The 26,580-nt window shown below is 32.8% G+C and overlaps 2 protein-coding genes and 2 non-coding genes across 6 annotated transcripts in view; 2 read left to right on the forward strand and 2 right to left on the reverse strand.

Annotated features, from left to right (window-relative positions):
* The first annotated feature begins 6 nt into the window (after positions 1-6).
* LOC119836727 (electron transfer flavoprotein beta subunit lysine methyltransferase-like) lies at positions 7-23,384 on the forward strand. 3 transcript variants are annotated; one of them, XM_038362167.1, is made up of 6 exons: positions 7-180; positions 10,044-10,152; positions 15,138-15,325; positions 21,349-21,479; positions 21,653-21,840; positions 22,649-23,384. In XM_038362167.1, exons 3-6 carry the CDS (start codon positions 15,138-15,140, stop codon positions 22,853-22,855), a joined length of 714 nt encoding a protein of 237 aa, XP_038218095.1. In that variant the 5' UTR covers positions 7-180; positions 10,044-10,152; the 3' UTR covers positions 22,856-23,384. The 3 variants fall into 3 exon arrangements, with proteins under 3 accessions (XP_038218095.1, XP_038218094.1, XP_038218093.1); XM_038362166.1 differs by lacking the exon at positions 10,044-10,152 and having other exon boundaries at positions 7-231; XM_038362165.1 differs by lacking the exon at positions 10,044-10,152.
* Positions 21,544-21,615, reverse strand: Trnaa-ugc. The gene has a single exon. It is a non-coding gene; the product is annotated as a tRNA-Ala (tRNA).
* LOC119836844 lies at positions 22,484-22,602 on the forward strand. The gene has a single exon (XR_005288126.1). It is a non-coding gene; the product is annotated as a 5S ribosomal RNA (ribosomal RNA).
* Positions 23,054-26,580, reverse strand: part of LOC119836726 (LHFPL tetraspan subfamily member 3 protein) — a 20,835-nt gene continuing 17,308 nt past the window's right edge. The window contains exons 2-4 of the mRNA XM_038362164.1: positions 26,058-26,156; positions 25,308-25,454; positions 23,054-23,824 (exon numbers count right to left, since the gene is read on the reverse strand). Of these exons, the coding sequence (XP_038218092.1) occupies positions 23,637-23,824; positions 25,308-25,454; positions 26,058-26,156 (434 nt within the window). The 3' untranslated portion in view covers positions 23,054-23,636. The remainder of the gene's footprint in view (positions 23,825-25,307; positions 25,455-26,057; positions 26,157-26,580) is intronic.

The following is a 26,580-nucleotide window of genomic DNA, read 5'->3' on the forward strand; positions in this document are numbered from 1 at the left end:
TGATTCCACGAAATTCGCTCGTTTTTTCGATGTAGTGGTGTTCGTAGATAGATTTCTGTGATACAGTGCGTATGTGTGTATCGGTCTTTCCTTTCAATGAAATTTCTGCAACACTTTACAAGTTCGAACGTGCCTGTGGCCTTTCCAGTGAACTATTGATCTACCCCGCCCCTCTCTAAGGTATGGCAGTACGGCGGCAGAGGGGAAAGAGCGTCGACCATTTGTGTTAAGGTTATCAACTTGTTGTGGTGTGAGTGCGTTTTATCCAAGCGTGCGCGCCAAGTGGAATTCCCGCGCGGGTTTATCGTTGATAGGAAAACTGCTGTCGGATCTTGTGTTTCCTAATTGGGTTATTTGACGGATACTGAATTTTTCGTTACGAAATTAGGAATTCTGCGACCTTGGCATTGTTTTTTATTCAAAATTTAACTTTTTACGTATCTAGAACAACGAAGCCAAACTTTCAAAAACTGAGGCTTAATGACTGAATAAATATACTTCACTGAATTCGTGTAATGGGAAAATTAAAGTTTTTTCCGAATGGCTTATTTATTACAACTAATTTGAAAGAAAATCTCTCAAAAGCTTTTCCCACTTTCAATATCTAATTTTTTTTTTATTTTTTATGTAGAGATCTCAGAGCCATGTCTCCAAATTAAATCTCTCTTTACCTATTAGGGTAAAGAGAGATTTAATCATTCCGCAATATTGTGCTAAAATATAAGGTAAATGGTACTTAAATCGTTTAGTGAAAAACAAACAAGGAAACTAAAATGTTTTCGTTATATCAGCAACTAATTTTTCCCTATACAATTAAGTTGGCATACAAATTTAATTTTGAATAAATATGTTTTTTTACGTTCGCAACTAACCTTGGGTTTATTCAGGTTTAATCTTAAAAATGTTTATATATCCACTATGTACTCTAAATAGGCAAGACTTCGCACACATGTATACTTAAAAATGCACGTACCCACGTACGTATCCACGTAAAAGTACAAAGGCTTAAACAATGAAAAGTGTCCGCAGCACCAAACAACTTTTATTTATTTTACTTAAATATATAGATAAAAAAATATCTATAAATATTTACGATGATATCAATTACGATGATAAATCTTTCTTTCCTTTACGTTAACCTTGCTTACGAGGATCAGAGGTATACCAATAACAATCAGCTCTTAAAATGGACTGCTGCGTGTTACTCATTCACAAAATATAGCTAGATTATGGTGATAAACATAGGCTTAATTCTTAAACAAATATGTATGTATAGTATTTATACAAACGCATTTTAAACTTTTTTTAATATGAAGTTTGGGTTATTGTTTTATTATATGTATAATATAGATTAATACATTAATTTAATCCAGATAAAGCGTCATCCTGCAACTAGAGAGTAATAAAGAAGCTATACATATTATCATATCATAATCACGTTATTAAAACGCATATTTCACTAACATAATAATAATAAACAATAAAGATAGCATGAGTTCAACTTTGTGTCATAAAGACTTCACGTGATAAACAAACCGTACTAAATAAATATTATTTTATAATATAGGGCCAATATGAGTTTAACACCCATTAATTCACATTAAAATTTCAACTTCTCAATATAGCTTCCAATTATATTAACATCTTATCATCTTAACCAAGATCAAGGAAAACATCCAGAGGCTCATATCCTTTTCCTTGCCCTTCCCAGTCCATTCCTTTATTCCTCTCGTCAATCCTTTCTTAATCCCTTTTTTCTTTAAAATCAATTCATTTGTAGAGGCGAAAGGTCTGCAATCGACCTTACGCCTCTCCAAATGTACTGGGGCGGTGGTAGCGCTTCACCACCACAACCATCAGGCGACACAGCTCCATTGCCGACGATGACATAAAAAAAAACATAATTCTTTCAAAGACTTGCAGCATAAGGATTGTAGGCACCTTTTTAACAATTTTTTATTATATACGCTTGTAGGTTTGTATCTCATATCTAACTGACACGTTTAGACTTGTTTAGACCCACTTTAAATGGGCAGATTTGCTTTAAACTTTGTACACTTGTCAAGGATCGGTGTACAGCACGATAAATTCATGATCGATGAGGTTCAATAATTATTATCAATAATATGCGTAGGATCAATAACATACTAATGCTCTGAATTCAATAATTTTCTTACTAGATAATTTTGAACAAGTCGATTCTAGCATTGAAGCTAGATTATTTAGCTTTATAAATTCTAGATTTTTACACAGAAGCATGTCAAGATCAGCCTTCTGTATGTGCTCTCCGCACGTATTTACCACTGGACCGACTACTAAGAAGAACACTCGAAAACAAAATGATTAATTTATTGGAATTTGCTTACAAATATGTACCAACAAAATAATTGGTTTCCCTAAACGGCTCGAACTATCTCTTGTAACCTGGATTTACCGTTGTTATTCACAAAACCACAGATTGCGTTAATTACAATAATAATGATTTATTAATATACCAATATAATATGTTTAATTAAACGAGCAATAATGTATTATAAATACAATTACTTCTCTGTTTTTGGAATTTTGAATAATAATAATATCGCATGTTTTCAATTAAACAATGACAGTACTTTTATTTGTTTTTTTTTTAATAGACAAATTATGTATTCATTGGTAATGTAAGTAACTATTTAATAAACATCTATTTTTGATACATCTAAATTCTAAATGAAAAGATTTAGGCAGAACAGCGAACAGTAAATGTATAAATACATCAGCTCTTGGATGGAATAGGTGCAAAGTGCTTATCATATTATCGACCACGTAGGTAGATAATCATTCTCCTATCACATTTGACTGCCACAACAAATTATCTACATTATACACTACTAATTATGATGAAAGAGGGAACATTTGAACATTATTGCTTTATAATAACTAATTATTCCATCTTGTATAAGACAAAAGACTCAGGCTTTATATGCGTTTCGTTTTTATCCCTTCTTAACTCGAGGCGAGTTCTCCATACAACCAACTCCAACAATAATAAGATTTCCTTATTATGTGTATGTTTACATTAGAAATGAATCGATATAGTACAAAGGTAGAGTTTGTTATCGATCGCTTAGCGTAAGGTCGTGCGTTCACTGACAGACCTTGAAACCGTTCAAGGTAGGTATAGGGTTGATCGACTTCGTAGGGACACGCTTTGTTTGGTCGGATGGGGTATGGAGCAGATTGAGGCAGATGTATGAATGTTTTATGTGTGATCTTACTAGTCATCCTCCTAATAATATAAACGTGAAAGATTGCAAGTATGGTTGTGCGGATGCTTGTTTTTCTTGCGCACGAAAACAGTAATGTAACTGTATTAAATTTGGTACAGAGAGAGATTATATAGCCTGGATTAGCAAATAGGCATCTTTTAACCCCGGTACCACGCGAGTGACGCCGCGAGTGACATCTAGCTAAAATAATATCTTACTGATAAAGTACATAGAACCAATCAGCAAAAGAACAGTTATTAGTATTTGTTGGTAGTATTAAAAAATGAACATTCATAAACACTTATTAACTTGAATAAAAAATCTTGAGTTTGAGTTTGAGTTTGAAGATCAGCTTAAAACTATAATCTACTTAACAAGTTTTAAAACAAGTATAATAGTATTTTGTCTTTACCGTTATTACCCAAATAATACATCAAAAATAGCACATCCATTGTCTAAATGCCTACAATAAACTAGACACTACATTGAAAATAATAAAAGTTCACCAACCCTAAAGTGCGTACTAGACGGGTGCAATGACCTATTTTCTCAATGTGCAAGGTCACTGAACTTCGCTTATTTTTAAAATAAAGGTCTTAATAAAAAAATATACAAAGACGCGCTAACTATTTAATAACCTGTAGCATAGGTTCTTTTTAGCGTGGGGAAATATCTCATACCGGTAGGAATTTCCTTTCCTACGCGGGCAAAGCCGCGGGCAGAAAGCTAATTAGGTGTAAAGTTAAAGGTATTAATATGTATTTCTATGACTGGTTATTATATAATCTGTAGCTTAGTCTTATACTTACCAAACAAAATTCCTTTAAAATTGTATCTAAATATTGTGTCAGTCTGTCTTTTTTCCTCCTTTTTATTATTTGCATATTAATTTTATTGAATATGAATGGTAACATTCTTATATTACATCCTCATGGGTTTATTTTGGTTTGAAAAATACCCAGTTATAATACTCCTGTTTGAAACACTAAAATGAAAGTGTGATTCGAAGAATGTGGAATATTAAAAACATTCTTGTTGTAATTACTTGTTAACCTTAATATGTGTTTCGTGCAAAACAATTGTTGAATTGGGATTATTTGTTGAAATCGTTTTATAAAACAGTTTTTAGTTTTTACATGAAAAGCGAATACTGAAATATTTACGTGGTTCTACACTTTTCAGTGAATTTTAAACTTATTATTTTTATAAACCAGTTGCTCCACGTGGTTTTACCCGCGTACAAACCCATGGACAAAAGCAAGTATTTCTATAGCGTATGTGCTATTAAGCTACACATCAGTACTAAGTATCATCAAAATCCGTTTAGTGCTTTTCGCGTTAATCGAACACGCATATATATATCCATCCTCACAAACTTTCATGTGTTGTGGTGAAGGTCACTTTCAGGTGACTGTTGCTATGTAGTAATATTGTTGTTTAGTAGAATCCATTGCAATGACATTGCAAATGTTTTTTAAATCCGTCTCATATTTAAGCCGTTGTATCAGGTTAGTGACAAAGCCGATAAACTTATTACTTTTGATAACTAATTAATCCATAATAGGGTATGCAGATAAGGTTCAAAGTAATTCTATAATGATTATTATTTATTATAGTATTAGATTGTATTTATCTGAACTTTCTTCGAATACGAACGTGATAAGTCAAAAGATATTAACCGTAAACTCCATAGAGACTGGATCGGTTCTCATAATTACAATATAATGTTATCAGTTGTTATCAATATGCAATTACACCTGACCTAATAAACGTACTAATTGTGTTGTGAATGTATATATTTTATTAATATTGTTAGTTTGTCTCTGTTAGTTTGGAGTCTGATATGACAGGAACTACAAGTCTGTGTCAGATCAATGATATGTTTACTTCTACAATGTAGCTAGGCGCCACTAGACGCAAACTCCTTTATTCATAAAAATCACATCACTAAAATTATAAGAGGAAAGATTTGTATGTAAGTATGTTCAAATTCAAACATTTATTTTATGAATTAGACTTCTTATAGCAGCACTTTTGAATCTTTATAACACAGTATAAACATTTACCGCCGGTTCGGAAAGCAGTTATACAGAGAATAGCTAGCTAGAAACTGTGTAGTTGCTTATTTCAATGACGTCAATGTATTTGTAATGTTTTTAACCACTGGACAGATTTAAAAAATTCACTCTGAAGAACTGTATACATAACATATATTATACAGTTCTTCTAGCTTCAATCTTATGTTTGTCACATGAATGTGTTTTTAAATTTTTCGGTCTCCTTTAGACCTGATTTTGGCCTACTCTCAACGGACAGATTTTATTAAAAGTTTGTACACTTATCAAGGATCAATGACATTACAATAATTTCACGAGTCCGTCTTGTAATCGTGGTTAGGATCTACAGGATTAAGAAAATATTAATTGCTTACGTATACGTACAGAGTATGTAAGTCTGCAACTATAACTCTGTATGTAAGTCTGCAACTATATTTTTCATATTGTTATTTAATTATCTATTTATCTTATCAAATTTTGTTTCATCGGTCAAAGTATTTGTACCCTCTGTACCGAAACACATGAACATAAAAACAATAATTAAGGTGTGTTCACAAATAAACCAAAATATTGATAAGACGTCTCAAAAACTGATATGATCTTCGATCGATATATTTCGAATGATTCATACACGGATAAGAAAAATACTTTTGCTCTATTTATAAACATTCTTGCTATACAAAAATAACAATCTTCGTGTGTAGATAGACTTTGTACTTTGTAATCTTATCGAAGACCAGGAACAGGTGTACTCATTTTTAAAACCTGCTGTGAATTCTTTTTTGTCTATATCTTTTTTAGGATTCAGTTATTCTTAACTAGCTTTTGCCCGCGGCTTCGCACGCGTTGATTCGGAATAGTTTAATAGATGTAATTATACATATAAACCCTATTGAATCACTATCTATTTAAAAAAACCATCAAAACTCGTTGTGTATTTTTAAGATTTGAGCATACATAGGGACATAGGGACAGAGAAAGCGACTTTGTTTTATACTATGTAGTGATATACATTTTTATTCCTCACACATATTGTGAATATATATTGTAATGATGATGTTTTGTTTAATCATGTAAACAATGTATACAATATATTTAGTATATCCTATAGTTATATCCTACTAATATTATAAATGCGAAAGTTTGTAAGGATGTGTGTGTGTTCGTTGCTCTTTCACGCAAAAACTACCGATTGCAATGAATTTAACTTTAAGAAATTTAAAGTTAAATCGTCACATAATTTAAAAAACAGTCTATGCACATATGAGTATCTATGCAATAATAAAACTATTAGGTAATATATTAATTGATGTATATATATACAAAGTTTATCAGACACAGTTATTTGGCAATATGTTGCTACAATATATCTAAGGAATGCTATCATATATTTTTCCTGATGAGTCATCGTGATTTACTTATTTGTTATCGACGATTCACCTTACGCAATGTTGTTTTATATTACAAAGCAAAATGCTACTAGTTATAATCGATATTATTATTACAAAAAGAGAAAGTTTGTGTGAAAGGATGTTTGTTAATCAAATACTCAAAATAGCTGCGAAGAAAAAGAGTTCAGGTTAACACATAGATATAATATTTGTGTATGTTTAATAGATATGACAAAAGGTCATAAAGCCTGTTAATTTTTACCGATAATTGATTACTATGAGTAATTCCCGAGGACTCCAGGGAAGGAGCCGCGGTTATGTCGGAGACCCACTACAAGGCTGGACCATAGACTAAACTCCAATGGGTCGAGCCACAGCAGCGAAGGCCACGTGGCCACGTGTGCATATAAAGAGGCGTCTGATTGTGGTGTCCTGGTAAAACAGTGTTTATCTTGTTAGCTAATTTAAATAATGTAAGTACATGTCTGTGCTATAAATTAAATATTTTTCGTTACTTACATTATAATTGGTTTTAGAATTAGTAATGCCTATTAGTTTATTGAGGGTACGTATATGAGGTACGTAGTTATGGTTAATATTATAATAATACTAGCGGGCAAACGCTGTTCTGCCTTACTCTTTTGATATAGGGGTATGAAAAATATTAGAGATTTCATGAGAATCGATCCAGCCGTTTCGGAGGAGTACGGTAACTAACATTGTGATATGAGAATTTCTTATGTATAGAGATAAGAAAACTAATAATATAAAAACATATTACGCTATTATAAACTGTATTGAGTAATTCCTACATCATTATCTAGTTTAAAGTGGTTGTTTTCAACTACACATTATCTGTATTTGCAAGTATTATCTGTAAATATATGTATATATAGAAGAAACCAGCTGCCACGTGTATGTTGCATAATAATTTCCATTATTTACCTCCTCATGTGACAACGCGTCGATTTTGACGTGGCGTTTGTGACGAAATTTTTATTTAAAACAAGCTGCACCCGGCAAACGCTGTTCTGCCTTACTCTGATCATTTAGAGGTATGAAAAATAGATGTTAGCCGATTCTCAAACATACCCGATATGCACACAAAATTTCATAAGAATCGGTCAAGCCGTTTCGGAGGAGTATGGCAACGAAAACTGTGACACGAGAATTTTATATATATAGACTAGCTGACCCGGCATCTGCTATTCTACTTACTTACTTTTATCATTTAGGGGTATAAGAAATTGATGTTGGTCTGTTTTTATGTGAAAACATATCAAATATGAGAAATTTTTGAAAGAATAGAAAAAAATTCTCATTTATAAAGCATTTCAATGCTATAAAACTAAAAATTAAACATACACAATATGATGAGATGTCTTTTAGGTTAAATTACAAATCAGCAAAACACTTTTCCGATTTTTAGATTAATCATTTATTTCTATAATCACGATTTACGGTATAGGCAGACACAAACGAAACTCAATAAAATAAATATAGTCTCGTTCTCCGCTAAAAATAAGCTCCATCTTTCTCTCTCTAAAAAGATTGCTTTCATATTTAAAAAACACGTGTTTGAAGACTGAAAGCCTTATAATTTTTCTGACTATACACATGCAACGTGAAACAGCTTGTTAATTTGAAACGATACCTCAGCAAATTCAGTGGAAACGGCGCAATTAAAAATAATCAGTTTTCGCGCTAAAGCTCGACTGAAGTCTCACAAATACCACTTCGCAGTATTCGGTTTAATCTTTAAGACTTTAATCGGTTTATGCCACACGACACGAATTCGTCCACAACCTTATGCAAAAGCCAATGTATACTTGCTACTGTATCATGATACATATACCTGCAGGGTATACCTAATCATAGTACATATTGCCAAGATCGCTGGCAGGTTTGTTACAATTGGCGGTAACTCTATCAAAAGTTATATTAAACTAGCGGTCCGCCCCATCTTCGCCCGTGGTACATATATAGCCTTCCTCAATATATGGGCTATCTAACACTGAAATAATTTTTCCAATCGGACCAGCAGTTCCTGAGATTAGCGCGTTCAAACAAATAAACAATCTCTTCAGCTTTATAGTATTAGTATAGAACAGATTAACCAAAGACAGGTCTCAGTCTAGTTATTGTTATCTGGAACAAAGCATCACACACTAATTATTATATTGTTCTTTAATGAGGACATCGTATCAATAAAACAAACCTCGTCCAGCGGCTTCGTTAGCGTAATACATGAGTGAAACTATTTTTCATTACAGTTTGTATTATAATAGTAATAATATTTACGAAGTTAAGGGTGTATCCATGTCAGTATACTTTGCTGACCAAAATGAACTATCAAATCAGGATAAAAACAAAAGTAAATTAATATTTCAACCACATACCGTTCACAATATACGTTATGGTCCGGGAAAAACCCCACGCCGCTTCCGAACGGGGAGTCCCGATAACACCACTGGAACAGCTATCGGTAATGACGCTAAACATATCCTGTATCCATTTTAAACAAGTTAAAAGAATGTTTTATCCCTGAATTCAGATACACATTATTATTACAAATCATTTAAATTGTTGTAACTGTTATTTATCACGTTACTTCAGTTAGCAGGCAGCAGGGTGTTAGCGATGCTATATATTTCATTGATTCCATTTAGTTTATTGAAAATGTTTTAAATTGAATACATCCGCCAAATGACCGCCTTTTAGACAGTAATTTACTTGCGTATTCAACTATATACATGCCTCGGCTCCGCACAATCTGACCCGGAATAAAAATATATGTTATGTCAATTAGAACAGAATCTACTAAATTTCATCAGTAACAAATTGACTACTACGTATGTATAATAGTGGCCGTAGACAGCCAGTAAGAATTAATTTTTCTGAAATAGATGGTTTCAAACCTAAATTCCAAGTAACGAAGATATATTAGGAACAAAATCATGAGAGACAATTTACGATAAAGTTCTTGCAACACTGTAGTGACGTGCGAGCGGCCTTGTACGTCAATGAAAGAGAAAAGAGAACAGGATCTGAATGATAATATTGCGTATCTGTGGACCGACTCTGTAATGCACCTGCCATATATTAAAAAGTAGAAAAACAAACTATTTATAAGGTTTATAGCTAATAGTGAATTACAAAAAGGGTTTTATAAAAAAATGCTGTGATTAAGGATAGGATAGATTCGAGAAATAAAGAATTAAATAGTATTAGAAGAGATGTAGCAGAAATCTATAGAAAAATATCTGTGAATCTATCCAGAACATGTTCGTTAAAAAACGGGACTTAGATATCATTTCTTTTAAATAACAAATTTTCCTCATCTTCAGCTAATCTACTACGTGTGAGATGGCGCGTCACTGACCTCGATTCTCAGAATCATTTTGGCAATAACATCGGCGTTGAATACTAATTTAACTCTTATGTGAGTGAACTCAGGTACGATTGTTTTTACAATAAGTTCTGGTATATGTTGAATTTGTTAGGAAAAATATAACGAGAGATATAGTAGTGATAACTGATTTCCGTTTCAGAATTTCAATAACGGCGGTTGAGGATAAACAGTGCTCTTTTTGAATAACCGAATAAATAAATGTGTCACTTTTATATTTGAGAAAGTTGTACCTACGCGGATTATATTAAATTCAATTATATCAAATGATTGTAAAAAGTAAAAACAGTATACACAGCCTACAAGCTCTAAATCATTTGATAAAACGCGAACAAGGAAATATATCTAGTATCAATTCCTGCTTTCAAGAGTTTAGGTGTTCTACAGATATGAGAATGATAATTTATGAATATTTTTATAACAATATAAACAAGCAATTTATTTATATCTATACAGACGAAAGAGTGCAAATGTAATAACGAGTTTTGTGATCTAAATAAAGATGCTTGCTAAGTGAAACCGCTTTACTGGGTTGAGGATAATTTATAAAAAGATCACCGACTTCACCGGAAGCAAGTACCACACCAGATTCTGAAATGGGAACAAGTGATGACAAATTCCTATCGTACACAAAATTATCACACCAGTTGGTTGAAAACCAAAGAGTTTATCGAGTAAGAAAGCCACAATAAAAACAGTTCAATTTAGAAACTCCTTTTTTGGGAACCAAGCTGTAGACCCAAATAGGAACAATTAAAATGTCTAGTGCCATGTGCCATAGACACATCTATAGGAATGTAGTGTTTGCGTGCGTGTATGTTTGTATGCTAAAGAAATACATGATAACTCCTACAATTACTCGTAATATCACTTCATATTGTGATGATGTTGAAATAAATAGACTAGGTAGATGAGGTAGGTACGTTTATTTTTGGTGCTTCACCGTTAATATTTAAAACGTTTTGGCAAGCGTTCTCATAAAGCGAATCTTTGGTCCCTTCGTCTATCCGTACGATAAAAATTGGGTCATCGTTCTTTTATTTTGTGTCACCGCAGGCCAAACTGGTTATTTACCTGGTTACCTACTCCAAAAATAGCGGTTTCCCCGTCAAGTCTTATTCACTGTCTTCGTATACATTGTGTGAATTTTAATAATAGTGATAATAGTGCTAATTTTATCACATATTTATTGAGTGTTCATTTTGTTACAATTAGATTGTTGTAAATTTGTGTTTCACGGAAGTTATCAATGAGGTTTTATGTTTTGATTTTCTGAGAAGTTGCATTGTTCGTTGTTCAAAATTGTGATTAGTTTGAAGAACTATTTCTAGATACAGTGGCAACGTTAGTCAAAATTAAAATAGCATATTTTATGAATGTTTAAAATGATACTACTGAACTTCCTTTTAAATATGTGTAATTGTTTCAAGTAAAAACAAAAGTTACTTAAATCTATAGGCAGAATCTTTACTAACGTTCTTGCTAAATCAAGAAGGAAATATCATCAATCCTGAGTCAGCGAAAAGATTACAGTTGGTATCAGTCTGCGTAACTCTTTGATCCTCCTGTCCTCTCTCCCACATATACTGGACATTGGCGGAGTCTTATTATAGGGTAAAGAAAAATAATTGCGTAAAATAATAGGACAGTTTTTGATCTGCTCGCAATGTTTAAGAGGAAGCTTTATAGTAAATTCCAGGGATTCCATTTCCCTGTTCAAAAGTGGGCGAACGTTGTATATATATATATATATATGGAATGTTTTGATATCGGTCCCTTAGATTTTGCGTGAAAACGTTACATACTTACAAAAATACAAAAGTTTCCTATTCATAACATTGGTGTTAAAACGAGGTAGACTATTAAATAATTAGGAATATTTTAGAAGAAAAAAATTCCGTTTACAAAATCTGTTTTTAAAACATTTATATATTTCTATCATTGGATTAACCGACTATAAAATCTATTACGTTGGATAGTAGCAAAAAATTCCTTCATGCTAATTGCGGACGTCATTGTACGTCATGTGACGTCAGTCGGCCTCGCCCGCTTATTGGCCAATTATATAGGCGTGTTTGACATCTCTGATATGGAAATTTTGGTGTATAAATAGATACAGATAATAACTAATTGAGTACCTATATTCGTCCGCTGACTGATGGTAATAAACGTCACAGGTTGTACTGAGTTTTTTTTTACTAGATATGGGTAATGTCTATGACTGTTGGTGAGCTGATTAACCTAGTTAAATTTATCTCAATACTAACTGCTTAGTCATTGAAAAAGTCCTTCAAGTTTTACTTATGCTACAAAAATTATATCGGTATTTAGAGGCGACATTTTGTATTTATATTGGGTTACTGCCATATTCCAAACCTTTATACTTTTATTAAGGTATGTGGATGTATAGCACTAATTCATCAGAATTAGTTCAGCAAATTTGGAGTGTAAATGAAAAGAATAAATAATTTCAATGTTGAATGTTATTTGAGCTAGGGATCGTGAAAATTTCCGGCTGTTTAAACTTAGATATAATAAAAAACACTTAACGAGTATTATTGAGATATTAATGTTAGTACGTAAGGATACAAAATGGAGAGAAGATTTACATAACACGTGTAAAATATCGCGCGTATAGATATGCATTATTCAATACCCATATGTAATATAACTATTATGTTCTACAAAAATTAAATTAAAAAGAGAACTGATAACAAATTTTCCGGAAACACGCGACAAGTGCGCACGTTTCATATACAATTGATAGCATCCCGATTGGAAATTACGCAGTTATTTTACCAAATGGGATGCGCAAAAACAAATGGTAAATAAGATAAGAGAGAGATGGCGGTGGCTGGTACCCCGGGGCGTAGCTTCGTACCAGTATCGAGTTCCAAAAGTATATAAACAATGCATTTGTTTTGATTGAATATGCTCTAACGAATCATTTTCGGTCGGTGGTTGGAATTTTTTTAAAGATTTATTTCAGCTTCTTTTACTCAACATTTGAGATTAACTCCACAGTAATTATTATAACCACAAAGATCCGTCTTGTTCTTGTCCTTAATTTTCCTATATTTCAGTACGGTTAATTGGACTCTTTGAGAAACTGATAGAAAGAAGATGGACTCTCTCAAGACAAAAATATAATCTCAATATATATAAAATTCTCGCGTCACAATATTAGTTACCATACTCCTCCGAAACGGCTAAGCCGATTCTTAAGAAATTTTGTGTGCAAATCGGGTAGGTCTGAGAATTGGTCAACATCCTTGTCAATACCCATAAATGATAAGAGTAAGACAGCACCGTTTGCCGAGTGAGCTAGTATAATATAATATCTTGGACAGAATTAAGAACCTAGGTGTCAAGTAGCGTATCCAACCTAGGAGAATCTCGGATATTCAAGTCTTTTGCCCATGTCTCACGATATCATGAGAGCTCTATAGAGTGCCTTGCAGTACAGGGAGGGGTAGAGGGCAGAAGGGCACGCGGACGTTCACCCATGCGGTGGACTGATCAGATTAAAGCTCAATGTAGCAAAATAACGGGGAATAGGGAGAGAAGAATGTCACGAATCGGGTTTCATCTGTCCCCGATACCTCATGATGACCACGACTGCTTGGTCAAGGGTGATACGACAAAAAACTACAATGAAAAGTTATAAGAGAGTGACCGATATACGAGACGCTATTTGTAAGTTTTTAGGGACATTTTTATTATCATTCTTTCAAAATCCATGAAAATTCAACTCAGACTTTATGTTGACGTTTTCATCGCTGCTACATTCAAAATAACGAGTAATAATATAGGAATATTGACTTTTGTTATACACACTGCATATTATCTAATACTATCGCAATATCAATATCTACGATAATTATTGGCCCGATAGACATAATCATTTTATACGTTAGGTTTTATTTTCTTTTATAACTAAGCTTTGTGTCAGGCAGCCACGTCACCCGTTTGGTATGTCGATAAAAGCCTGCATGTGTATAATCTATGTATAACGGGGTCAGATTTTATACAGGTCTTTCACTCTGTTCTTGTATCTTTCGCCGCATTTGTAATGAAAGAATGCACTTCCACTGCGTATCCTAAAATGGGACCAAATAACAACAATTCCAAACACAAAATAAACACGTCAATCTGGTGAAAACAATAAAAAACAGTCGAATGCAGAACCTCCCTCGTTTTTGCGACGTTGGTCGATTGAAAAGGGAAAATAATGAATTAAATGATGAAAAGCTTTTCTTCTCAGAATCGTGAACAAACAGTATTTATTTAGGAAACTTTCCGCCCATTTAATAAAAGCAAAATAAAAACAGTTCGGTCTAGATTGTATCTAGCTTTGACGTCACTATTGCGTAGAATCAAATCAATATTAAAAGATTTTCCTCGAGCCATTGATAATGTGGAGCATTTAAATGCAAACCACTTATGTTCGCACTTCTAAGGAGTGTTTAACGTCATTCGAAATCAGTATTAACAGGTAAATTAATAAATATGTAACATACATTGAAGTACTCTGCAATAGATATACTTGTAAGTTAAATAAGTTTATTACTTAGCTGGAATGCTACACGTGAAACGCCACGTTATAGCCATCGAGTGGGCACATTGTCAGAAGTTGCGAATGTGAATAAAGGTGGAATAAATAAAACATTCTTGAAAAATTCACGTGACAAAAAATTAAATAAACAATGACATTACTGCAGTAAGGTTTCATTCTTAAAACAAAAACAGGGAAGGAAATTTAATACACAATCAGCGGTGTATGCGGTTTCCAGTAAAAAACACCAATATAGATTATAATATTTGGCGTTTTTAATATTTGAATTATATATAAATGAATTATTTAATATTTGACTACTTTAAATATTATTTTAATAGATTGTATCAAAAATATACAAAAGCAATATCCGAATTTTACCTTAAAAACATTTCTATCAAAGTTTTACTTTACATGATATATTTATCACAGTAATTTAAACCTTTTCAAAACAGCACAAACTCTTTTTACTTCCAGATGAAACTAAAAGAATTCACATCGCTATTCCTGCAACACACGCAACTGACGCGACGCCATCTGACACCGGAACTAGCATTGCGTCTGATAACACGCGAGTGCCCGCTGTGGGCCGCACCGGTGACCCTTTCGCCATTTACCGACCCATACTGGGGCTTCTATTGGCCAGGGGGACAGGCTGTTGCTAGGTAATATATCTCATCTTGGAATTTTTCTGCGAGTGATTACATGCGAGGGCCCGCTGTGGACCGCGCCCGTGGCTCTGTCACCCTACACGGACTGTAACTGCGTTTCTTTTGACTCTGGAGTAAGTCTGCTGCTAGGTGTCGGAAATTCTCAATTGTCCAGTTATTTATAGTCTTGGTCCCGTATTCATGGTTAACATTTAAGTTGAAATTTGTGGAGGTATTACTGGCAACATGGCTACATATTGACAACTATGTAGATCTATTATATCTGTGATACTATAACTACTAATATTTCGTTATCTGTGCTATAGCGTTAAAATTATCTTTAAGGCATCTGGGTATTACACTTAAATCCCCTCGTAAGACCGGGTATTATAGTGGTATTTCTGAGTATAAAGAATCTAAAGGTACCTTATTTAATCGTAATGATAATAGCAAAGTAATATTGTATCAATTAAAATATGACAATGTTTTTAATGAAACGACAGTGAATGAGACTCGAACAAAATTCGATTCGAGTCTAACATTTTTTTCATTTGATAAGGACACAGCGTGATTTTAAAAATAATTACCCTCACGGGTGGCGGGTACGCCAAGATTTCCATTGCATGCGCATTTTCTTTGTATAAAAGGTTAGGGCTGAGCCAAATAAGAAATTATTCATCAATTAATTATTTAGTATTAATAAAACCTAGTAACTTTTACAAAAAATTTGGTTGTTTAATTAAGGTAAACGCAATTATTAAAAAATATCTCAGGATCAATTTACGACACAAATATATTTAAAACATAATAAATATTATATTAGTAAACATACAAATATTATTCAAAAGCTATTTTGTAAAGATAGCAATCCTTCTGAAATAAAGGCAAAATACAAGATAGCGTAAGAATTGTTTCTATTACGTAAATATAAATACTAAATGAAAAGTGGCAGCCCTAGCTCAGTCACCTGTCTAGATATACGTTTGGGTCGTGAATACTAATTATTTAAATACCAACATGCGTAGTTGTTAAGGAAATACGAGTTAAATGCAACGTGGGTTTTATTGCCCTCCTAACGATGTAATCCTCCTCCTAAATCAGAGTGAAGTCCCGTTACCTTTACAAAGGTATTTTTTTATTGTTTAATAAGTTCGTACCGTATTTAATTGTATGCCCTTTTTATTTCGGCGTAAAAACAATGATATTTTTTTTTATAAATATGTAAACATTTAACCTGCTTCTGTCCGCGTTACTACCTTCTTCACGTTATCGTAAATTGAACTTATACAAAAAAGGACTCGCTAGTTTCTCATCATCAAAATCAGTTCAGCTAATTAGGCATACATACCGGACAGACACACAAAATTTCTTTCGAATTAAAGTTAATGGGGCCATTTTCCAAAATTTAAATTGTATTTTACTCATATAATACATAGCAACAGGAACAATAAGTACATCAGTATAGATACGACACAATATTTTGGGAATGCTATCAAAGATAAGAGATGTTTTATTTTGTTATCAAACACGTGACTCCTAATGTAATTTAACAGTATCGGAGCCGAAATCAGATTCAAACTAATGCCAAAAATGAGCAATTACCATTTTACAACATTCGGTTTTTATAATTTGAATTTTTTCCGGAATAACCGAAGGGCATGGTACAAATATAATTATTTTTGTGATTGTCTTATTTTTATATACCTATAGACTAAGTAGTATTATTCAAAAATTTTGTATTAATATCAATACTATTTCTAAGTTAACTGATAATTGTAATAGTACGTTTCGAATAAAATTTTATGTCACCGTGAAATTGTTGAAAAGTTATAATCCATAATACAGTGCTTACAAATTAAGTTTTTATGCATTATTTTTGGAGAAATTATAATCATTCGATACGAAACTGGTTGAAGTTCGGTTTATTTAAAAACTACACAAGAATAAGCGCCCTGCTAGGCTGCGTCGACGTCTACGTTTGAGTTAACTAAATTCTAGATATAATAAGTAAATAATTACGAACTGACAAATCTTACGCACAATCACGATTAGATTAGAGATGAAACATACTAAAATTCGAAACAAGGACATGCATGTGTATTTATCTATCATCGCGACATGCGGAGAGAAAACTCTAAAATACGTAGAAGAATGACCCACTTCGTATAAATATACAGATTAAACAAAAATGTCAAAATCATAGTCAAATATTTTTTTTCTAGAATCGCTTCCGAAAATCCCAGACGCATTCCATATCAGAAAGAGAAAGCAAAGGTACTTAATCGCTGTGTGAAAGTGAGATAAAGAATGGCAAGTGAGAAAAGGACCAAACGATTGTTTTTTAAGGCTAGAAAAGGATAGAAAATGATGAATCACGCTGAATCCAACAGTTTGCATGAGTCATTTAAGTACACACTGAAAAAGTTACTGAATAAGCCTCGTGTGAATTATTAAAAAAACACGTGACATTTAGTTTGTCTTTTTCATATCTTTTTACGTCAATCAGATTTTTTCTCTTGTGAATGACCTATGCAGGTGCCACATTTTTAATTGATTTCAATTAATTTACATGCAACTTCAATTTATTCAGAGCGCGTTTAGTAAAACTTGTACAGTATTATGTTATCTGTGGTAAAACGACGTAATAACGACACAGATAACATAGTGTTATTTTTTTGTAGATCAATGTCAGTGATGTCGCTCTTAAAAAAAAAATTGCGTAGTGACGTTTGTTTTTATTTCAAAATACGAAACGACATTCAAAAATATAATTAATCTTGAGAATACAGTAACACACCAATAATTATTTCAATTGTTATACTACGCACTCCTAACGTCATGCTGATTGTACGACCATAATATGGTCAAAGGCCACACACGTGATGACGCGCCAAAATAAAATGATACACAATGCGTTTATAATTGTCACATCAAAACATCTTCAATCTTTAATATGATGCGCACAAACCACAAAACCAACAATATAAGAGATGTTTTTGTTATTTAAATATAAAATTGACATGTTTTATTAATTATTCTATTACAAGAATATTATAAATATGAAAGTTTGTGTGTTTGGATGTTCGTCCGGCAATCACGCCAAAATTACTGACGGATTTTGATGAAATCTGGTATACAGACAGGGTATGAGCTGACTTTACATTAAATGCCCTCCCTTATGCGATAAAACAGGAATCTTGATATCCGGGCGGAGCCGGGACAAGCGTCTAGTAAATAATAAGATATTATTCTTATTTTAAATCTCAAATACGGCTAAACGGATATTGATATTTTATATTATGTACTCACAGGTAAATTTATAAGTAGGATTTTCTTTATACAAATGTATATTATCATGTTTAATTTTTTTTATTTCATATAAATTCAACAATTTTTCTAAATTATACTGAAAATTTATTAATCTAAAACATCAAAAAAAAAAAACTAAAAGCTATGAGTCATACGCAAAATGGCGGGAAACAGAGGCTTAAATATTCAAGTACGCACACATACAACCGCCACCCTCCCCCTACAATGGAGGGGAACCACCCCATGACTCATAGCGACTTCTAAGAAAAGTACCCCATTCCATCCCGATTCAGGGAATTCCAGATATCTCCCGTTTTCGTGAATCATTGACCTATAGTACTTAAAATGCAAAATACATACATGTGGACCTCCACACAAAATACCTATGTTAAAAAAAAAATATAATTATATATCAACTGATAAACAACATGTTGCAGTATTATGTTATCTGTGATGCTACGAATATATGGAATTCTTAGGTCTACATTTGTAATCTAGCGGCTAGCATTCGTTCTATTGAGTTTTCGTCCAAATAACATTTAATACAAACAACTAGAAGAGAAGTATGTAAAGTAAGTAATTCTATGATAATTCAATGATTTTTTATTTTTTCCGCCCTCTTTATCTCAAATTTCTAATATATATACCTTACCTTACTGCAATTTCATCCGGTCCCCATGTAAATTTGAACGAATTTAAAAAATACTATATTTTTAAAATTTATCCAAATCCAATTTCATTCAGCACTTTCGGCGTGATAATGCAATGTAGTAGAAGTATACAGAATTACTATCACATTATGTATTTATGCATATCATTCTAAATCTAATCCGTTTTTAATCTAAATGTCAAATCATGCATTTTAATGTGGTAGTTGAGTATGTTTCATCAGGTATTGGGCCACCGAAATAGTGAAATAGAAAAGGCCCTGAATCGGAGGCTTGTTTCCTTTTCCTTACCCTTCCCAGTCCATTCCTTCTTACCAGTCGTCAATCCTTTCCTAATCCTTTACCGCTTAAAAGTGGGCAGTGCATTCACTTTGATAAGGCGAACGAAGCACCGGGCGGTAAGCTAGTTGTCATATAAATGATTTTTATTAAAAAAATATCTTTATCCCACAATATTTAAAACGAATCCTTTGCTTCAATATATAATGAGTTTTACTAACCACTACTGAGAATCTAACCAGAACCAAATAATGTATTTTAAATTTTAACATGATTTATTGCTATGGGTCTTTTCCATAGAAAATTCATATATGTTTATGCTAATAATATTCTCATTGAAAACAAACGCACATTTAAAATTACCGATCGACATTTTTCCTTGAACGAAACGGATAAAGCTTTCCCCAGAAACAATAACCATGTTATTACTGGGTTTTCTTTGTATCAGACGAACAAGTGATAACTCCAAGCCATGTAGGTCATATGATTTTAATGTTTTTCTAGAGTGATACATAATATTTCATAATTTCAAAGTTTATGTAATCTGAACATATGTATTATGCAAAGCAAATCATTAACTCTCAAATAACTATACATTTTTAAAAATAATATAATGTATATATTTTATATGTATGTAATAACGCAAATACTTTTATGTTCTCGCGAAAACAATGATGCCGATTAACTAACATGTCAATTTGTGTGTGAAACAGCCTTCACCTTTCACCCTATATCATGTTGGTGTAACGGTATTTGTAAGGAGGAATAAATAATTCTCAATAATCGGTTATTCTATCGCCCTTGAAACTTGGAACGCGCCGGCCATTACATAGCAATTACTCACCAGGTTTCGCGGGGCACGCGTTCGCTCGGCAGATGCCAGTCGCGTGCTAGCAGTGTTTACACTTTGCAATATTTCAGGCGTTTATATTTTAGAGGGACATAAACAATGTAGATAGATTTTTAACGTACTTAGATCGTTTATATAATAAAATAATTTTGCGGTATTAGCCATTTATTTAGTCAATTGAATACCATTGATAAATAACTAAAAATGATAATCCGTGAAAATATTATGTGAGTTTATCCGGAACATATAAATGCGGCGGAAGACTTATTGATATATTTTAGTTGTTACTGCCAAAATCCGATTTTCTTTAAAATACATTTTCCCGATAAAGAACCAGTTCTAACTAAATGCTTTGTAACAAAGGCATTTAGTTACTTCTTACTGTATCAACGCGTTTTAACGAAAAATGGCTTTTAACTTGAACTGCGATATTAACTAAGAACGATTTGGATAGATCTAATTCTTCTTAGTGATCGTTTTATTGTATTACAAACTGTTTGCCCTGTCTTCGTCCGTGGTACATATTTAGCCTTTGTCACTCAGTGAAGTTGCAGCTTTCCAATGATGGATGAATTTTTGAAATCTGTCCAGCGGTTTTTGCTTGAAATACATCACACAAAAATACAAAAGTTTCATATTTATCATATTAGAGTAGATATTATCTGTGAACTCTTGTAATGAAAACATTTTGGATTTCAGAGCCATCTATTGGTTTATTATGCAGTTGTACAAGTAAATTTGCGTTCAAAGTTGTTAAAACAAAATTCAAGAATTTCTAGTATAAAATAAGTGTACACAGATAATAGATGGCGCTATATAAAAATAGCGAGATGGTTTAGGTGGTTTTAACAACATTCCTGAGACTTCTCTATATGTTAAATCAAAATTAAAAAACGAGACACAGTTACTATAAAATATTTAATTAATTTCAGGTATGTATTAGATAATGAGAAAGTAGTCAAAAATCGTAATATCTTAGATGTAGGATGCGGTTGCGGGGCTGGAGCAATAGCGGCCGCGAAGATGAACGCAAAACGAGTGGTTGCCAACGATATTGACACATGTACGTATTATAAATATTATATAAAATGAATTATAAAAAAAAATTAAATGAAAAGAGTAAAAAATGGAGATGCCGGGGATCGAACCCGGGGCCTTTCACATGCAAAGCGAACGCTCTACCACTGAGCTACATCCCCTTGTTAGAGAACTATCAAAATTGTTAAATACTTTCAGACGCATTAGAAGTAACAAAGATCAATGCTGATTACAATGATGTTAAACTGGAAACAAATGCAAATAACTTTATTGGCGCGAAATGTGACGAATTTGACGCCATCTTGATTGGAGACATGTTCTATGATGAAGATTTTGCTAGAATTTTGTTCGACTGGTTAAGTGAATTGACGAATAAAGGAAAAACTGTGAGTTATGTTTAGACCTATGTGCATTTCATAGCTACTAATCACAAAAAACAAATGTTCCAAATTGCGCAGCGTAAAACTAGAGAACGGCACGACCAATTCGGCTAATTTTTCAACGTTTTAATCAAGGCTCAGCTCAAGGAAGTTTCTTTATTAATTGTTGTTATAGCGGTGTAATACAACATAGACGGACAGGCAGGCAGACAGCGAAGTTTTAATAATAGTGTTTGTCCCGGAACCCTAATAGTACATAAATTGTGGTATAGTGAGCGACTCCCTTCGCTTGCTGTGCTAGGATATTCCTTTGACTTTAATATTCACGAACTTTTCGTAATTCAAAAAATTTGACTAAAACGGATGAGGCTATCCCACATCCTACTAATATCATCAAAGCGAAAGTTGTAAGGATGGACGGATGTCTGTGTGTTAGTTTGATACTCTTTAACTCGAAACCCGCTGAACGGATTTTGATAATATTTGACAGTGATATAAATGTTCGATGTTGATTGTGTACTAGAACTGTTTATCTGGTACAGAAATAATTGCTTTTGCTGTCGGTTTGTCCGAATGTGAAAACGCGCAATACTATTATATTTCATAAGTCTTTAGGATGAATTAGATGTATAATTTTTATTTAATGTTCGCCAACGTCCATACCACGTTGAATACACCGGTTCTCGTCCGATCACCGAAGTTAAGCAACGTCGGGCGCGGTCAGTACTTGGATGGGTGACCGCCTGGGAACACCGCGTGATGTTGGCTTTTTGCTATTTTTCCCATGATATATGATAAAATATATTTTACTTAGGTGCTTATTGGAGATCCAGGTCGGCACGGCCTGACGGAGAGCAGACGAAATCAGATGTCCTTAATAGCGCGATACAATCTACAAGAACAGAGTTGCATGGAAAACAACGGTTTTACTGAGACTACTGTTTGGAAATTAAAAAAATATGTAATTTGCAAATGTATTTTATTTAAATATATATTCAAACTCCTTATTCCTGACCCCTAAGTTGCTCACATCATTTAAACATATTCACATAGCATTCATTCATATTCAGTTCATACAAATATAAAAGTTTGCGACCTTATATCATTATCTTCGAATAAAACAGGGCATATATTTAACTCAATTCCTTATAATAGAAGTAAAATTCATGCATCTTCTGTTAAATTTGATATAAGTGAAGAAATAAAAATCGACAATATATTACTAAAATTAAATTTTATTTTTCATTACATTTATTAAACACAATGTTAAAGGCACAATCATAGTCGTTGTACAAAAATAACTATATAATTAATAATACATTCCATACTAAAATCTCCTTAAAATAAAACAATAATTTTGTACTTATTATATGTTTTTACAACTGGAACTAATTCTAAAGGCAGTTTTAAATCATTACATTATCTAACATTCAAAATATGTACATTATAATGTTACTCATTACTTTGTTTTATAAAAATAAATTCTAAGGTACTCTGCTGTTTTATATTCAGTTTAAGATTACAGTGGAATGTGTATTTTTTTTTCTTAAGACCTTTACTTTACTCTGAATCGTTTCAGTCTTTCAATTTTAAATAAAAATTTAAGACTGGTCTTGCGTTTTAATAAATAATGTAAATATGATCCAGTGCGTTCTTTTTAAGTTAACGCCATCTGTGGGCTGATTTTCACACATTTAAATGTTTTTTTATAAGTGACCTGATGAGAATAATTTATTCACAAACGGTAGATTTTGCATCACAATTACATCATATATACTCGTAGCTCACTTTTTAATTAAATCTTAATAATTATGCATAGAATTAGCATATATTCCGTGTTTAGAGCGCGCGGTTCTTCCTGAATAATGCGAGTATGTATCGACATCTAGCGGCGCGTGGGGATGCATTATTAAAACCGGTTGAAGCGCAAGTGATTTTCTCGATCCGGCAACAGATGTCGCGTCCGTCACGTAAGCGTTGTTCACTTCACCTGAAAAATACAAAATTAAATTATTATCGACATACTTTCGTGTTTGGCCGTACGAAATATAATATCATTGCTATTTCATATATGGCATTCCGGTTTGTTCCTCAATAAAATTAAATTGTAAAGAATAAGCAGGTTAAAACTGTCCATTCATTATATTTAACATTTAAAAGGTTAGATGTTGCCTTGATATTATGCAAATGCAACTTTATGCAACTCGCATTAAGATAAAAGCGGGTTTTACGTTTACATTCTGTCGTTTACATCATGACAAATACGATACGTAAAATCATACTATTTGAAAGTAAAATAACGCCATCTATGGGCAAAAATTTAAATGATGATCTATCGTTCCCTTGAGCCAGGTAAACACATGGTAATTATTGTTATTACTAAAACAGGATGTAAGCGATATGCCTTCAAACGTGTGCATAAAGAGTACCACATGTAAAACTGACGACAAGAATTTTGTCGTGGGGTCCTGACATAGAACGTTTTCAAGAATTCCTTTTACACAATATAAGTAGGTGTGTAAATTCGTAGTAAGGTAAATTTTCCCTGGAAAATTTTTAAGTTACGCACAGCTAGTCAATACACCTACTTATATTGTGTAAAAGTTTATAAAAATGTATGTATGTTTGTTATTGTTACCCTTTCACACAAAAACATCTAATCGGATGTACATGTAATGTTGTAGGCAAATTATATTCTGGAATCTACCGCGAGTAACGCCGCGATTCCAGCTAACAAATTACATATTTACTTTAAATACATTTGCGAAAAAATTAGGTACGAAATTATAATGCAATATGACATTATAATTAATCATACATTAAACGTAATTTAATATAATTTAACGCATAATTAAACGTAATGAATGATTAATATTCCATAGCAGTTTAATTTATCTGACACAAATGCTAATTTCATTATTATGTATTGTTAGTTGTTACAGAATAGTTCCAGTCTACTTACCATAGAGAATACACACGCTGTGGCTTTGAAAACGAAATTTATTAATATTATAATATGTGTGCATTTGTGAATTTAGCATGTTATAATTCAGAACTAGATTTTTTAATATTCTCTTGTTAGTGAATTTTATTTATTTACTTTCCACAAAATATTTTATACGAAAGCGAGTTTTAAATTGAATTCAATATAATGTGATATAAATATATTTAAAGTGTATAACTATCGACTGTAGACCAGACATCATTAAAAATTAAGTAGAATTGACTTCACTTCATTTATACTTGCAAAAATGATTATGAATAGAATGATTTATAGATTGATTCGAGACTTATCTATGATGATGGTGGTCTAGGTGATCAGCATCGTCCATATGTACCCACAACACCAATGCTGCCAGCAATTTGAATGTGAATAACCTCTTCTTGAAGGTACCCGTTAGGAAACACATGAAAAAGTTGGTTCCATGTCTTTTGTGGGCTAGGAGAAACTTCCTTGATGATACAAAACTCACCTTTATACAGGGACGGCGAAGGGTAGCTAGTGTCTGGCTGCAGCCTGACGTGCTTTGTGGCTAGGATGAAAGCCAGCGCCGCTAGCACCACGCCGTCCAGACAACCGATGATTGCCAGCAGGTAAGCCCAGCGGATGTGGCAGCGACCTATTAGTTCGTTTATTAAAAATATATACTGATATTATAAGGCCGAAGTGTTTGTATGTACGCACTAATCTCAGGAATTACTGGTCCGATTTGAAAATACTGTTAGATAGTCCATTTATTGGGGAAGGCTATACAGGCTATATTTGTACCACGGGCGAAGCCGTGGCGGACCGGTAGTAAGTAATGTGATGAAATCGTCTTCTTTTTTCGGTTCTTGTTTATTTATTTATTTATTTATGCTTTATTGTTTTGCAATAATTACAAATTGAGACTTAACCTAGGGAACATTATCACAAATGGCGGTCTTATCACCAAAATAGCGATTTCAGTTTGCAGTCAACCGGTTGTTTGTTATTGTTACAGAATGGTTTGGATTTTAGATGGATTGTTGGTTTGTTAAATGTCACCATAAATGTAGAATGCGGGTCATTTCGACACACAGTCATTTTTGTTTTTTTATTAATGTAATTTTATACAAAATGATATGGTTAATGGTATGATGTACCACATATCACTGTTTTAAAATATAATTATAAAATAAAGATAGAAGTACTTGTATATCAATATCAATGTCAGTTTTAAATTAACAATGATGTCCCATACCTATATTATATTGGTCCGCAGTAGGCCCGCAAGTCTCCTGCACCATGGGCTCGCTCCACCCCGCGGGGTACACCGCCACCCCTCCCACCATGCATAGCGCTGGAAGCAGGGTACATTAGTAAATAAAGATATACTCATGATATTCGTGAAAATCTCTTCGTGATTCTGTGTAAAGGCCTGAATTTGTTCCGTTTTGATCTGTATATATTTCAAAAAAAAAAAAACGTTACGTAAAAACTACTGGATAGATTTTGACAAAATTGTACATGGTGATAGAACAATATCAGCTTCAACTTATGGACTACATTTTTTATATGTAACTAGGGGATACCAAAATTAATTTGTGAATATATAATTTAATAATTTCAAATTAACGAATCTTTCATTGGACAGGCCTTTAAAAATTAAATGGATTTCTAAATAGGTTTTTTGCTAAAATAAATACTTGACGAGGTATACGCTTCTAAAGTTATAAAAAATAAAACTAGTCTTAAATAATATATTTTTAGTATGATAAACATAT

The sequence above is a fragment of the Zerene cesonia genome, chromosome 25 (assembly GCF_012273895.1).
Source record: "Zerene cesonia ecotype Mississippi chromosome 25, Zerene_cesonia_1.1, whole genome shotgun sequence".
Lineage (NCBI taxonomy): Eukaryota > Metazoa > Arthropoda > Insecta > Lepidoptera > Pieridae > Zerene > Zerene cesonia.